Source organism: Colobus angolensis, unplaced genomic scaffold (assembly GCF_000951035.1).
Source record: "Colobus angolensis palliatus isolate OR3802 unplaced genomic scaffold, Cang.pa_1.0 Scaffold480, whole genome shotgun sequence".
In the NCBI taxonomy this organism is placed as follows: Eukaryota; Metazoa; Chordata; class Mammalia; order Primates; family Cercopithecidae; genus Colobus; species Colobus angolensis.
Window position 1 is genome coordinate 310334 of NW_012118266.1, and position 12418 is coordinate 322751.

A 12418-nucleotide genomic window follows, 5' to 3' on the forward strand; every position below is an offset into this window, starting at 1 on the left:
CTCTGGGCACTGTGGTAACTGAAACATAGGCCACTATATTCAATCCAGAGCCTTTCAGTCTTCCACACAGCAATGCAAAGTAGGCTACAACAGGACAGAGCAACTACCCACTCTTCTACTGTGCCCTCAGGCAGATTTTGTGCCCCGAAAAGGCACTCCCCACTCTATCCATTCATTTTCTCAACCTACCCCAACAGAACCCCTAAGATTAAAGGTGACCTGATCAATACGGTCTTTATTATCAGCCGTATGGTGCAGACAAGGTAGGTGATTCCAGTGGCAGGTGATTTGTGGTCTCAATGGACACATCTTAGGGGTTAAACACAGACTTGACCACATCCACGAGGAATGTGCATCTTCCTGAGCTCAAATGAGATTTCCCTCAAGGCCCCTCAGCCAGCATGGGTTCAGTTCACTGCCTAACCCTCTCAGAGGCAATGGGAATTAAACCATTCCAGTGAGCTGACAGTCCTGAATCCCTACAGGACAGGTGAAGGGAGGCTCAGGGTACTGTTTTCCCCATGCATGAGCACAGGACTGCTGCAAATTTTTGGATCCAGGCAAGATGGAAAGTGGCTATGGCTTCTGCCTTATGCTGCATGGGTGAGATGGCCCTGCAAAGGTTCCTGGGTTGGTCAGAAACAGAGTAGCTTCTGAAGGCTTTTCCACATTAGCAGTACATGTAGGTAATTGTTCTGGTGTGGGGATACTGCTGCATAAAGTTTGACTTGGCTGAAGATTTTCTCACAAAGACCACTTCTATAAGGCTCCACTCAGATATGAATCTTTTTATGCTGAGCAAGGTTACAGAGATGGCTGAAGAGTTTCCCACACTGGCTACACTCATAAGTCCTTTCTCTGGTGTGAACTTTCTGGTGCCGAACAAGTGTAGATCTTTCACTAAAGGCTTTTCCACACTGGATGCATTCATAGGGCCTTTCTTGTGTGTGAACTCTGTGATGACGAACCAGGTGGGAGTTGCTGCTAAAGGCTCTCCCACATTCACTGCATTCATAAGGCCTTTCTCCAGTGTGAACTCTCCAATGACAAATAAGGCTAGATTTTCGGCTAAAGAATTTCCCACATTCACTGCACTTATAAGGCTTTTCTCCAGTATGAACTTTCTGATGCTTAATGAGAATGGAGTTTTGGCTAAAGAATTTCCCACATTCATTGCACTCATAAGGCCTTTCTTTCGTGTGAACTCTCCAGTGTTCAATGAGAGTGGAGCTGTGAGCGAAGGCTTTCCCACACTCACTACACTCATAAGGCTTTTCTCCAGTGTGAATTCTCCAGTGCTGGATCAGGCTGGAGCTGCGGCTGAAGGATTTCCTACATTCGCTGCACTCATAAGGCCTTTGCCCAGTATGTACTTTCTGGTGCTGGATGAGGGTGGAGCTATTACCGAAGGCTTTACCACAATCGCTGCATTCAAAAGGCCGTTCTCCAGTGTGAACTTTCTGATGTCGAAGGAGATGGGAGCTTTGGCTAAAGTCTCTTCCACATTCACTGCACTCAAAAGGCCGTTCTCCAGTGTGAACTTTCTGGTGCTGAGCAAGGTTGGAGTTATTGTTAAAAGCTCTTCCACACTCACTGCATTCATACGGTCTTTCTCCAGTGTGAACTCTCCAGTGCTGAATGAGAGCAGAGCTTCGGCTGAAGGATTTACCACACTGACTGCACTCATAAGGTCTTAGCTGTGTGTGAACTTTCTGGTGCCGAAGGAAATTGGAGCTTTGGCTGAAGGCTCTTCCACATTTCACGCACTCAAAAGGCCTTTCTCCAGTGTGAACTTTCTCATGCCGAATGAGGTGTGATCTGTTACTGAAGGCTTTCCCACATTCACTACACTCATAAGGTTTTTCTCCTGAGTGATTTCTCTGATGATGAACAAATGTGAGTTTGTGATTGAAGGTTTTCCCACATGCAATGCACTCATAATATCTTACTTCAGTGTGAAATTTCTGGTGCTTCCTCAGCTTAGATGGGTGACTAAAGGTCTTCCCACACTCCTTACACACATGGGGTATTTCCCCAGTGTGAAATTTTTGATTACCAAGGGTTGATTTGTCCTCTAAGAAATTTCCACCTGTTGGGCATGTAAATGGTGTCTCTTCAGAGTGAGTTCTCAGATGGCTGAGGAGAGTGCAGCTCTTCAGGAAGGCTCTTCCACAGTTACTGCACTTGAAGAGTTTCTGTGTGGGACAGACTTCTGGAAGCTGCCCAAGATTGGAACACAGCTTTTGCCCGCTGTCAACAGCTTGAAGCTGGAGGAGGTCCCGGCTGTTCAGGATGACCTTCCCACCTTCCCTGCAAGTGAAGGGGTTCTCTGACAGGTGGACTTTAGAGCTCTTCCTAAGTGTGTTCCTGTCTTTGTACCATCTGAAGGGCTTCCCTCCACTATGCTCCTTCTGGTGCTGGTGAAGGTTTGCATTCAACCAAAAGTCTCTCCCATATGCTCCACATGGGTAGGGTTTCTCCTCACTGTGTGTTCCCTGATGCTCAGCCAGGTGCAAAATGTCTTTCAAGAATGGCCCACACATGTCACAGGAGTTAGCTTTCTTGGTGGAAGAATCTGCATTGGGGATCCTGACTGGTAACACCTCTTCTACAGAAATATTCTGCTTGGGATGGGCCTCCTCACCCTCTACTCCATGCCAACAACCTGAAAGTAGAGAAATGCCAGTTAACTAAGTATTCCACTTGGTGGGAATGGATGACTTCATTAGAAATGTTACCCAGGAATTCACACTCAAGAAGAGGTCCCAGGGATTGCTGATAGGCCAATGGGGCCATCAGGGTGAAGAAGGGCCCACTACTACTGGCAGGATAGGGACCAGCCAAGCAACAGAATAAGGGAGACCTCACCAGGGGCAAGGACACAGAAATGGGTCAAAGGACTTAGACATTTCTGTAAAAGAAGATATATACACAAATGGCCAATAAGCATATGAAAAGAAGTTCAGCATCCTCAATCATGAGGAGTATGCAACCCAAAACCACAATGAGATATCACTTCATACTCACTAGCATAGCTATAATAATAATAATAAAAAAAAATAAACAACACATGAAGATGAAGTAGAAAAACTAGAGCACTTATACACTCCAGATAGGGATGTGAAATGGTGCAGCCAATTTGGAAAATAGTTTGGCAAGTCTGCTCCTACAGAGCTACACAAGAGAACTAAAAACATGTCCACACAAAAATGTGTACAAGACTGTTCATAGCAGTATTTTTTTAAAAACTGAGATAGAGTCTTGCTACGTTGCCCAGATTGGTCTCAAACCTCTGGGGTCAAGTGATCCTCCTGCCTCAGCCTCCTGAGTAGCCAGATTATAGGCACCTCGCCCTGCTTCTATAGCAGCATTTTTTTCTAATACCTAAAAAATGGAAACAAGCCAAATGCTCATCAACTGATAAATGGATAAACAAACTGTAGTCCATCTACACACTGGAATATTTGGCTGTAAAAAAGAATGAAATACTGATACATGCTACAATACTGAGGGAACTTCAAAAACATGCTAAGAGAAAGCCAGTCACAGAAAAACACATAGTATTCTATAAAATGTCTAGGAAACGTAAATCTGTGTAGTCAGAAAGTAGTGGTTGCCTAGAACCAAGAGGAAAGGGATAAGGAAAGATGGGGAGTGACAGCTAATGGGACTGCTGATGAGACATACAGTTTCTCTTTAGGTGATGAAAACATGCTAAAACTACATTACAGCAATGATTATACCATGTGAAAACATACAGAAATCACTAAACTGTGTACTTTAAAAGGTGAATTCTAAGATTTATCTTAATAAAGCTGTTTTGAAAAAATATCTCATTGACGGCTGGGCACAGTGGCTCACACCTGTAATCCCAGCACTTTGGGAGGCTGAGGCGGGCAGATCAAGAGGTCAGGAGATAGAGACCATCCTGGCTGACACGGTGAAACCCTGTCTCTACTAAAAATACAAAAAAATTAGCCAGGTGTGGTGGCGGATGCCTGTAGTCCCAGCTACTTGGGAGGCTGAGGCAGGAGAATGGCATGAACCCGGAAGGTGGAGCTTGCAGTGAGCCGAGATCGCACCACTGCACTCCAGCCTGGGCAACAGAGCTAGAGTTCGTCTAAAAAAAAAAAAATCTCACTGGAAAAGAGACAGAATCTGGGCATGGCTTCATACTGGGTAACCCAACCAGGGATTGGTGAAGCTCAGTGGGATCTGTTAGGCAGACTGGAGATGTCTGATCCCCAACCTTTGCCTCCACAAGGCTTCTGGGCAACAGCTATTAGGAAAGCTCATGAGGCTGCTCAGAGAGCGAAAGGGGAAGTACACACAGCAGAATGTCAGCACCCCAGCACCTACAACAGGAGACCTGAGAAGGAAGCAGTACCCGCGATCTGGCTTTGGGATGAGGAAAAGACACAGGGCAGACGCCGGTCATCACCATGCTGGGACAGGGCCTTACCAAGTGAGGTCACGAGCTCAAGGTTTTCCAGCATCACACTGTGGTACAAGTGCCTCTGGGCTGCATCAAGGAGCTCCCACTCCTCCTGGGAGAAATATACAGCCACATCTTCAAAGGTTACCAGGCTCTTCAATGCGGGGACAGCTGAGCCACAGGGCCAAGAGGTATGCTGACAAAGAAACAAACAATAGGTCAAATGGAAATATGCAGGCCCTTGCCGTGTGACTCGGAATCCTGCCACATCTACCACTACCATCTCTTTTTCTTTTGATCCTCTCAGTCCATCCACTACTCACCCATCCGCAGCTTATCTTCTTCCTCAGGGCCCCCGCCTAACATGCCCTGGAATTAATGGTGCCCCTCTCTCCTAGTAGTCCCACTGGTCACTATATCCAGGCCAACCCAACCTAGAGGAACAACAGGCAGGTGGGCAGATGGATGCTGCCTCCTCCCTCCTGCTGGTCAATTTTCCTTGTGACTTCTGGCTCATACCTCCCAACCATAAGAAAATTTGGGCTTCACTTTCTTTTTTTTTTTTTTTTTTTTTTTTTTTTTGGAGACGGAGTCTAGCTCTGTCGCCCAGGCTGGAGTGCAGTGGCGTGATCTCGGCTCACTGCAAGCTCTGCCTCCTGGGTTTACACCATTCTCCTGCCTCAGACTCCCGAGTAGCTGGGAATACAGGCGCCCGCCATCTCGCCCAGCTAGTTTTTTGTATTTTTTTTTAGTAGAGACGGGGTTTCACCGTGTAACCCAGGATGGTCTCGATCTCCTGACCTCGTGATCCACCCGTCTCGGCCTCCCAAAGTGCTGGGATTACAGGCTTGAGCCACCGCGCCCGGCCTCACTTTCTCTTAAGACTCTTGTACCAGGACCACGGGCCCAATGGTTCACATTCCCTCACCTTTACATGTCACTCCTGAGAGTTCTTATATTTCCACCCCGTCCCTGTTCACACTGTAGGTATTCTCCCTAGCATTTCACCATGCACATAGCATACCTGACAGACGCAACCAGGATCCAATCCTGGTCCAAGCCAGCAACAGAGCTCCAAGAACCCCACTGCCAGAGGCAGCCATAGCCCCTCAAGTCAATGCCTCCCGTCCTTTCCCTGTTCCTTCAACCATCAGCTGCCCAGAACCATACGCAGATCTCAAGTATCTCTTCCCTCTTATATCTCTGCCTTTGTATGTGCTGTCTCCTCCCCAGTCATAGCTGTCCTTGCTCTTCCTAACCCTCAAATCCAAGACCCACTGGCCCCCACCTTGGCTTGGGGACTCAGCTGAGGCGGATCCTTTCTGATCCTGCCACTCCACCAGCCTGACAAAAACGCCAGGACCCTACTTAAGAGGAGGTAACATGCCCTGACCACAAGAAGGATGGCCACAACAATGTAGTGAGCTGTAGAGAGAGAAATCAACCTAAACCAAAGCCCAGCTCTCATCCTACTTCTGCCGCTACGCTTCATTTTTGTCCTAGACCTACTCTCTGGTTAGGAGGCTCGGCCACTATCTTGAACCCAACCCACAACTGCATGCAGTGTCCACCCACAAGCATCCATCCCTTGGATGTTTCCAGCCTAAACCCGACATAATTTCATAATCGCATGTTTAGGGGTCGACTTGGCAACTCAATTTGGTAGTGTCGGGGACATCTCAAATACAACATGGCCAAAATCCAACTCTTTATCTTCCCCTGAAATCTACTCCTCACACCAACTTCCACATCTGAAAGATCTAAGGTCAATTTTTTTTTTTTTTTTTTTTTTCACCCAGGCTGGAGTGCAGTGGTGCGATCTCGGTTCACTGCAAGCTCCGCCTCCTGGGTTCATGCCATTCTCCTGCCTCAGCCTCCCAAGTAGCTGGGACTACAGGCACCCGCCACCACGCCTGGCTAATTTTTTAGTAGAGAAAGGGTTTCACAGTGTTAGCCAGGATAGTCTTGATCTCCTGACCTTGTGATCTGCCTGCCTCGGCCTCCCAAAGTGCTGGGATTACAGGCGTGAGCCACCGGGCCTGGAAATCTTTTTTTTTTCTTTTTAAAAACAGAGTCTCGGTCTGTCATTCAGGCTAGAGCGCAGTGGCATGATCTCAGGTCACTGCAACTTCCATCTCCCAGATTCAAAAGATTCTTCTGCCTCAGTCTCCCAAGTTGCTGGGATTACAGGCACGCACTACCATGCCTTGGCTAATTTTTTTGTATTTTTAGTAGAGACGGGGTTTCACCATGTTGGCCAGGCTGGTCTTGAACTCCTGACCTCAAGTGATCTGGCCACCTTGGCCTCCCGAAGTGCTGGGATTAAAGGTGTGAGCCACTGCGCTCAGCCTAAGGTCAATCTTAACATTTCACTCTCTTTCACTGTCCCACATCCGGTAATCTATGGCCCAATTTGGGCAGATTCAGAAGCCAACCATCTGTCCTACCTCCATGGGCACCCCTCTGTCCAGCTACCCAAAGCACACATCTGGATGTCTGTCAGCTCCTCACTGGCTTTCCTGCTCCACCCTCACCATCCCTCCAGTCTGCTGCCCACTAGGCATCTATAGGGAGTCTGTTAAGACTGGAGTCAGAGCACCTCCTTCCTCTGCTCCAAACCTTCCATGGCTCCCACCACCATCAGAATACAGGCCCAGCCAGCTCCTCAGGCTGCCATTCCAGGCCTAACTCTGGTTTCCCTGCTCTGTTTCCACCAGACTAAATGGAGACCTGCAGTCCCTGGAATGCTTCCATTTCATCACCACTAAGCAAGGTGCACATGCTGGTCCCTGTGCCTGGGACAGCCTTCCAGAGCTCATTCCATAGGATTCCAGAAATGGGAATCCGTCGATATAACTCCTGGCCTGGATTCAGGATGGTCAAGGTAAGTGACTCCCAGGGCAGGGCCCAAGACCCACGTGTGAGGACAGGACACGGCTAAGAGCCTCAGGACACCAACATCCCCTCTATCTGGGCTTCAGGATCCTAAGGGCCGGAATCCCAGCGGGTGAGGGCCTGGGGCACACTCCACTCACCTGCGCCGGGCCCATCAGCGACGCTGGCAACCCCATTGGAACCTGCGGGCTGGGCAGGGCCATACTAGGAGGTGCTAGGGCTAGCCCTGCCGCTCAGCCGAACCCTCACACTTCCACTGAGTGGCGCGAACGCTGGGTGACGGTCGTACTCAGGACCTGTCTTCCCTAATACAAAATGCGCGCAAGGCCTCCGGGCACCGCAGGGAGGAAGGCTGGGTATGGAGACCCCTGAGACGCGTGGCGCTGGCTCCACTTTCGGGAACACCTTGGCTCATAAAAGCGGAGTCATTAGCCGGGGGTTATGGTGCGTGCGAAGGCGCGGTGTCGGTCCCTGCACCCACTCCCGCGCCCTTGTCTGGTTCCATATGCCTCCTGTAGCCCAACCCACCAGCCGCAAAATGAGGACCGCAATGGCGGCGCCGGAAGTCCCGCCCCTCAATGCCGGCTCGGACTTGCTCCTGGTCCGAGCCTTCATTGGCTCAAGGCTCCCCGCCGACTATGACGCTATGTTTCTACGCTCGTCACGCTGCCGCTAGGCCGTTGCCAAGGTGATTGAGGAAAGGCGTTTGTCGCGTCGCCGCTCACGCCACGCAAACTACATTATCCAGAAGGACCCTCGCCGTGCCTCAGGGCTGGCCATTGGCAGCCCGGGAGAAGGGCACTTCCGGGCGGGGTGGAAGACGCGGGCCAATCAGTCTGCAAGCGGGACTTCTGTCGCCGTCCGCGGACCATCACTTCGGCATTTCTCGATTTTGTCTGCATCTGAAGGGACCGCGTTGTCAGGCGAGGGACGGAATCTTGGAGGCTCCCGGTGCCCATGGAAACAGGAGTGAGGAAGGCACGAGAGTCGGGGAAGTTCCGCCTCCGTGACATATAAGCGCCCCGACCGCGGCGAATATCGCCCCCCGAGCCCCAGTGTTCCCCCCGGCCGTAGATAAAGCCGGCCCAGTGGGACCCTCAGGTCGCACCGCGCGGAGGTGTCCGCGGCTCCCGGGAGTCGTCGCCCTTGGCGTTGTGTCGGCTTTACGGAGCGCGAGGCCGAGGCCAAGAAAAGCCAGGCGTTGGGAGGTCTTGACCCAGCGTGCGCCCGGCTGCAGGCTTGGAGCCAGTGCCAAGGGTCTCCTGGCACCCACTCGGCTGGACTCAGCACCATTGCCCTAAGTCTCCGATTGAGAAGTACCTGCCCCAGGTCCTCTGCAGCCCCACCGGACAGTGTAGAGCGTTCACAGGTAGGGGGGGTCACCATTTCAGAATCCAGTTTGTTGAGACGTGGAGGGTACAGGAGGAAGGATCTGCATATGCGAAGACTTGGACGTGAGACTGACCTGAGCGTTCAGGAAGGCTCTCGTGCCCCCTCGGCAGCGACTGGAGAGCGTAAGAGGAGTCCTGTCTCTCCTGGCACACTGAGGGCACTGGGAGCCATGAAAGGTGTTGGACAGAAAAGGGATGGACATGACCTGACTTAGAATTTGGAAAGTATTCCAGGGGCTGCTGAATGAACACACTACTGGAGAAGGTGGTTGTAGCGGGGCTGGAAGCAGGGAGACTGTGGGGAGGTTATTGCAGTATTGTTCCAGACACTTATAATAGTGGCCTGTCCAGAACGGAAGCAAGAGAGTTGGGAGAAGTGATCAGATTCCCAATAGATCTTCAAGATAGAGCTAATGGAATTTTTTGCTACCTTGGATAAGTGGAATAAGCATGAGTAGGGGTGAAGGACCATCCCAAGTAGTTAGGAAGAATTAGGACGCCTCCTGTGGAGAATAGAGGTTGGCAGTTGGCAGGAGGAGGACGTTTCTTGGAAGATTAGTGATGGATTTTGTAGGTATAGGGTCTGAATTGTCTGGAGGCCTGTGAGTGGAGGAGTCAAATGGGCCTCTGGATGTATAGAATTCTGGTGTGGCTTCCGGACGTCCAGAATGCATTATGTTGGTGGCCTGGACCAGGGAAGGGCCTGAGGATAGGATTTGGGAAGGAGGGTTTTAGGTTGGAATTACAGATGGTCCCTCGAGGTGAAGTGTTGAGACGAAGGACCAGTGGCTAGGGCTCATGCCCCGTGCTTAGATCACATCTGTCTGCCCACTGACTTTGGTGTTGCAGGGCTTAGTGACCTTTGAGGGCAGGGTCAGTACATCTTCCAAAAATGTGGGGCTCCTTAGTGAGGTCCAGGGGGACTTCTACAGTGACGTGATGCTACAGAGCTTTGTACTCCTGTGCTCACTAGGTAAGGCTACTGTGTCTCCTCTTTCCCCTACACATGAAATCTAGGTTTTCCTCTACCTTTCCCTTGTTCCCTGTAGGAGGCGCTGCTGGCCCTGGCACTGGCCAGTGTTCTGCTACTTATCCCTGGCTGCTTCATAAACCCCCACACCTTCTGCCCTGGGACCTTGACAACCTTGTGAAGCTGCAGTGACGGCCCCTGCACCCACTCCCGTGCCCTTGTCCGGCTCCCGAGGTCTCCTGTAGCCCAACCCACCAGCCGCAAAATGAGGACCACTATGGCGGTGCCGGAAGTCCCGCCCCTCAACGCCCGCCTGGAATCATAAGTCTCAAAACCTGTGTAGCATATCACATGCAGCTGGGTCGTTTCCTGGCTAGGTTACGCTGTCAGGATCTGTGACTTTTCTGTCCCTTCTGCCACATCCCTTCACTCTAGTAGAAGTTTTCTGCCAGCTGTCCCTTGCGAGTTCCAGTGGGCACTGACATGGTCATTGATTGTGGGGTCACTGAGCATTGACTTTGTGATATTTAGTTCTTCCCAGCTATATACCTGCACAGGTGATCTTCGCCTACGGTGGTTTGTCATGGGGTGGATCACCTTGACGTGGGCTGCCTTCTCACAAACCACTTGATCAGAGCTCTGTAGGATCACTGCTGCCACCCCTGCCATGTGATCACCTAACTAGAACTAATGAAGAGACCTGGCTGGTGGACAGGGTGGCTTGAATTAGGCCATGGACAGAGAGGCCCCATGGTGCACCAGTTCTGTTGAATGGAAGACAGCTGTGGGAGAGCTGTTGGCAGTGCCCTGGTGGCTCACCTGGTACCTGAGTTGTGCCCTCTGTTGTCCCGGCACCAGGATGTATAGCCGTGCCTTTTTTTTTTTTTTTTTTTTTTGAGACAAGAGTTTCACTCTTGTTGCCTAGGCTGGAGTGCAATGGCATGATCTCGGCTCACTGCAACCTCCACCTCCCGGGTTCAAGCAATTCCCCTGCCTCAGCCTCCCAAGTAGCTGGGATTACAGGCACGTGCCACCACACCTGGCTACTTTTGTATTTTTAGTAGAGACGGGGTTTCTCCATGTTGGTCAGGCTGGTCTCAAACTCCTGACCTCAGGTGATCTGCCCACTTCAGCCTCCCAAAGTGCTGGGATTACAGGCGTGAGCCACCGCGCGCCTGGCCAGCCGTGCCTTTTTAAAAAATTTTCCTGACGTTCTTCTGACATTCTGTCCTACTTTCCCCTGACTCCTGTTCCCTGGATGGCCTCCTCTCTGTCTTCCAAGACTCATTCTTTCCCCTTCTCCCCTCCTCCCCTCCAATGGCCAGATCTCCTACCATTGGCCTCCCTGTAATGTGTCTTGAACTGATAATGTATCTTTAAATAGTTGTTATCTGCACATGGTGGCTCATACCTATAGTCCCACCTACTTGGGATGCTGAGGCAGGAGAAGCGCTTGAGTCCAGGAGTTTGAGTCCAGCTTGGGCAACATAGCGAGATCCTATCTCTAAAATAAATAGAACATAAATACATAGTTGTTGAAAACCTGTTCTTCCATGAGACTGGCTTGTTCCATTTGAGGAGTGTGGGCATAGGTGTCAGTGGTTCAAGACCTGGGCTTCGCTCACTGCATGATATTGGCCTGTCACCAGACACGGGGGCCCTGCAGCTCCATATTTGCAGAACCTACAGAGAACTGACACTGAAGAGATATCTGATAAATACATAGCATATGGAAAGGTGTTTGAGGAGAAGCAAACCTTTTGTTCTACCAAAAAACTTCACAGTGGGAAAAATTGCAAGTGTGTTATGAGCGTGGGAAGGCCTTCACTTTTGTCTTCATCCTGAGAAAGCAGGAATACACGTACATCTTTGAAGGGCCTTACAAGTGTAGTAACATGGGGAATCCTCCAGCCAGAACTCTACCTCCTTTGAGCACCAAAATAGTCACCCCAGAGAAAGTCCCCATAAGCACAAGGAATGTGGCCCAGCCATGAGCAAAATTTTGCAAAACTCTCTTCTGCACCAAAATGGTCATACCCTATGAAGGACTCCTAAGTTCAGGGAAGGTGGGGCAGTGCCAGCTGTCCTGGTGGCTTCCCTGGTACCTGACTTCAGGTTCATAGATGTTATATTCAGAGCTCCACTTTCATTAGCAAAAACAAATTAACACCAGAGAATGGTTGTACAAATGCAGTAACTACATGAAAGCTTTCAGTGAAGTATGAAACTTCATCCTGCAGAATTCTCACCAGAGAAAGGCCCAGTGCATGCAGCTAATGTTGGAAAGCCTCATCTCACAGTTTTAATCCTATTTAGCACCAGCTACTTTACAGCATTGTGAGTGTAGCATGTAGGAGAGCAAAAATATTGCAACTTCTGCCTTGATGTGCACAAAGTGATTCATACTGGAAAAAACCTCTATGAGTGCAGCCAGTGTGGGAGAGCATCAGCCACAGCTCCTGCCTTGCTTGGCACCAGAAACTTCACCCTGGAGAAAAGCCTTTTTATTATAGTAAATGTAGGAAAGTCTTCAGCTCCTTTATTTAATATAAAAGAATTCACACTGGCTGGGTGTGGTGGCTCATGCCTGTAATCCCAGCACTTTGGGAGGCTGAGGCAGGGGGATCACCTCAGGTCAGGAGTTCGAGACCAGCCTGGCCAACAATGGCAAAACCCCCTCTCTACAAAAAATGCAAAAATCAGCTGGGCGTGGTGACGCGCATCTGT

At 50.2% G+C, this 12418-nt stretch overlaps 1 protein-coding gene across 1 annotated transcript; it reads right to left on the reverse strand.

Moving 5' to 3' along the window:
- Positions 1-215: 215 nt before the first annotated feature.
- ZNF132 (zinc finger protein 132) lies at positions 216-7945 on the reverse strand. Its single transcript, XM_011959111.1, has 3 exons — positions 7471-7945; positions 4463-4631; positions 216-2665 (listed from the first exon to the last, which is right to left on the reverse strand). The coding sequence occupies exons 1-3, from the start codon at positions 7531-7533 to the stop codon at positions 774-776; spliced, it is 2124 nt and encodes a 707-aa protein (XP_011814501.1). The 5' UTR covers positions 7534-7945; the 3' UTR covers positions 216-773.
- Between the last annotated feature and the right edge of the window lie 4473 nt (positions 7946-12418).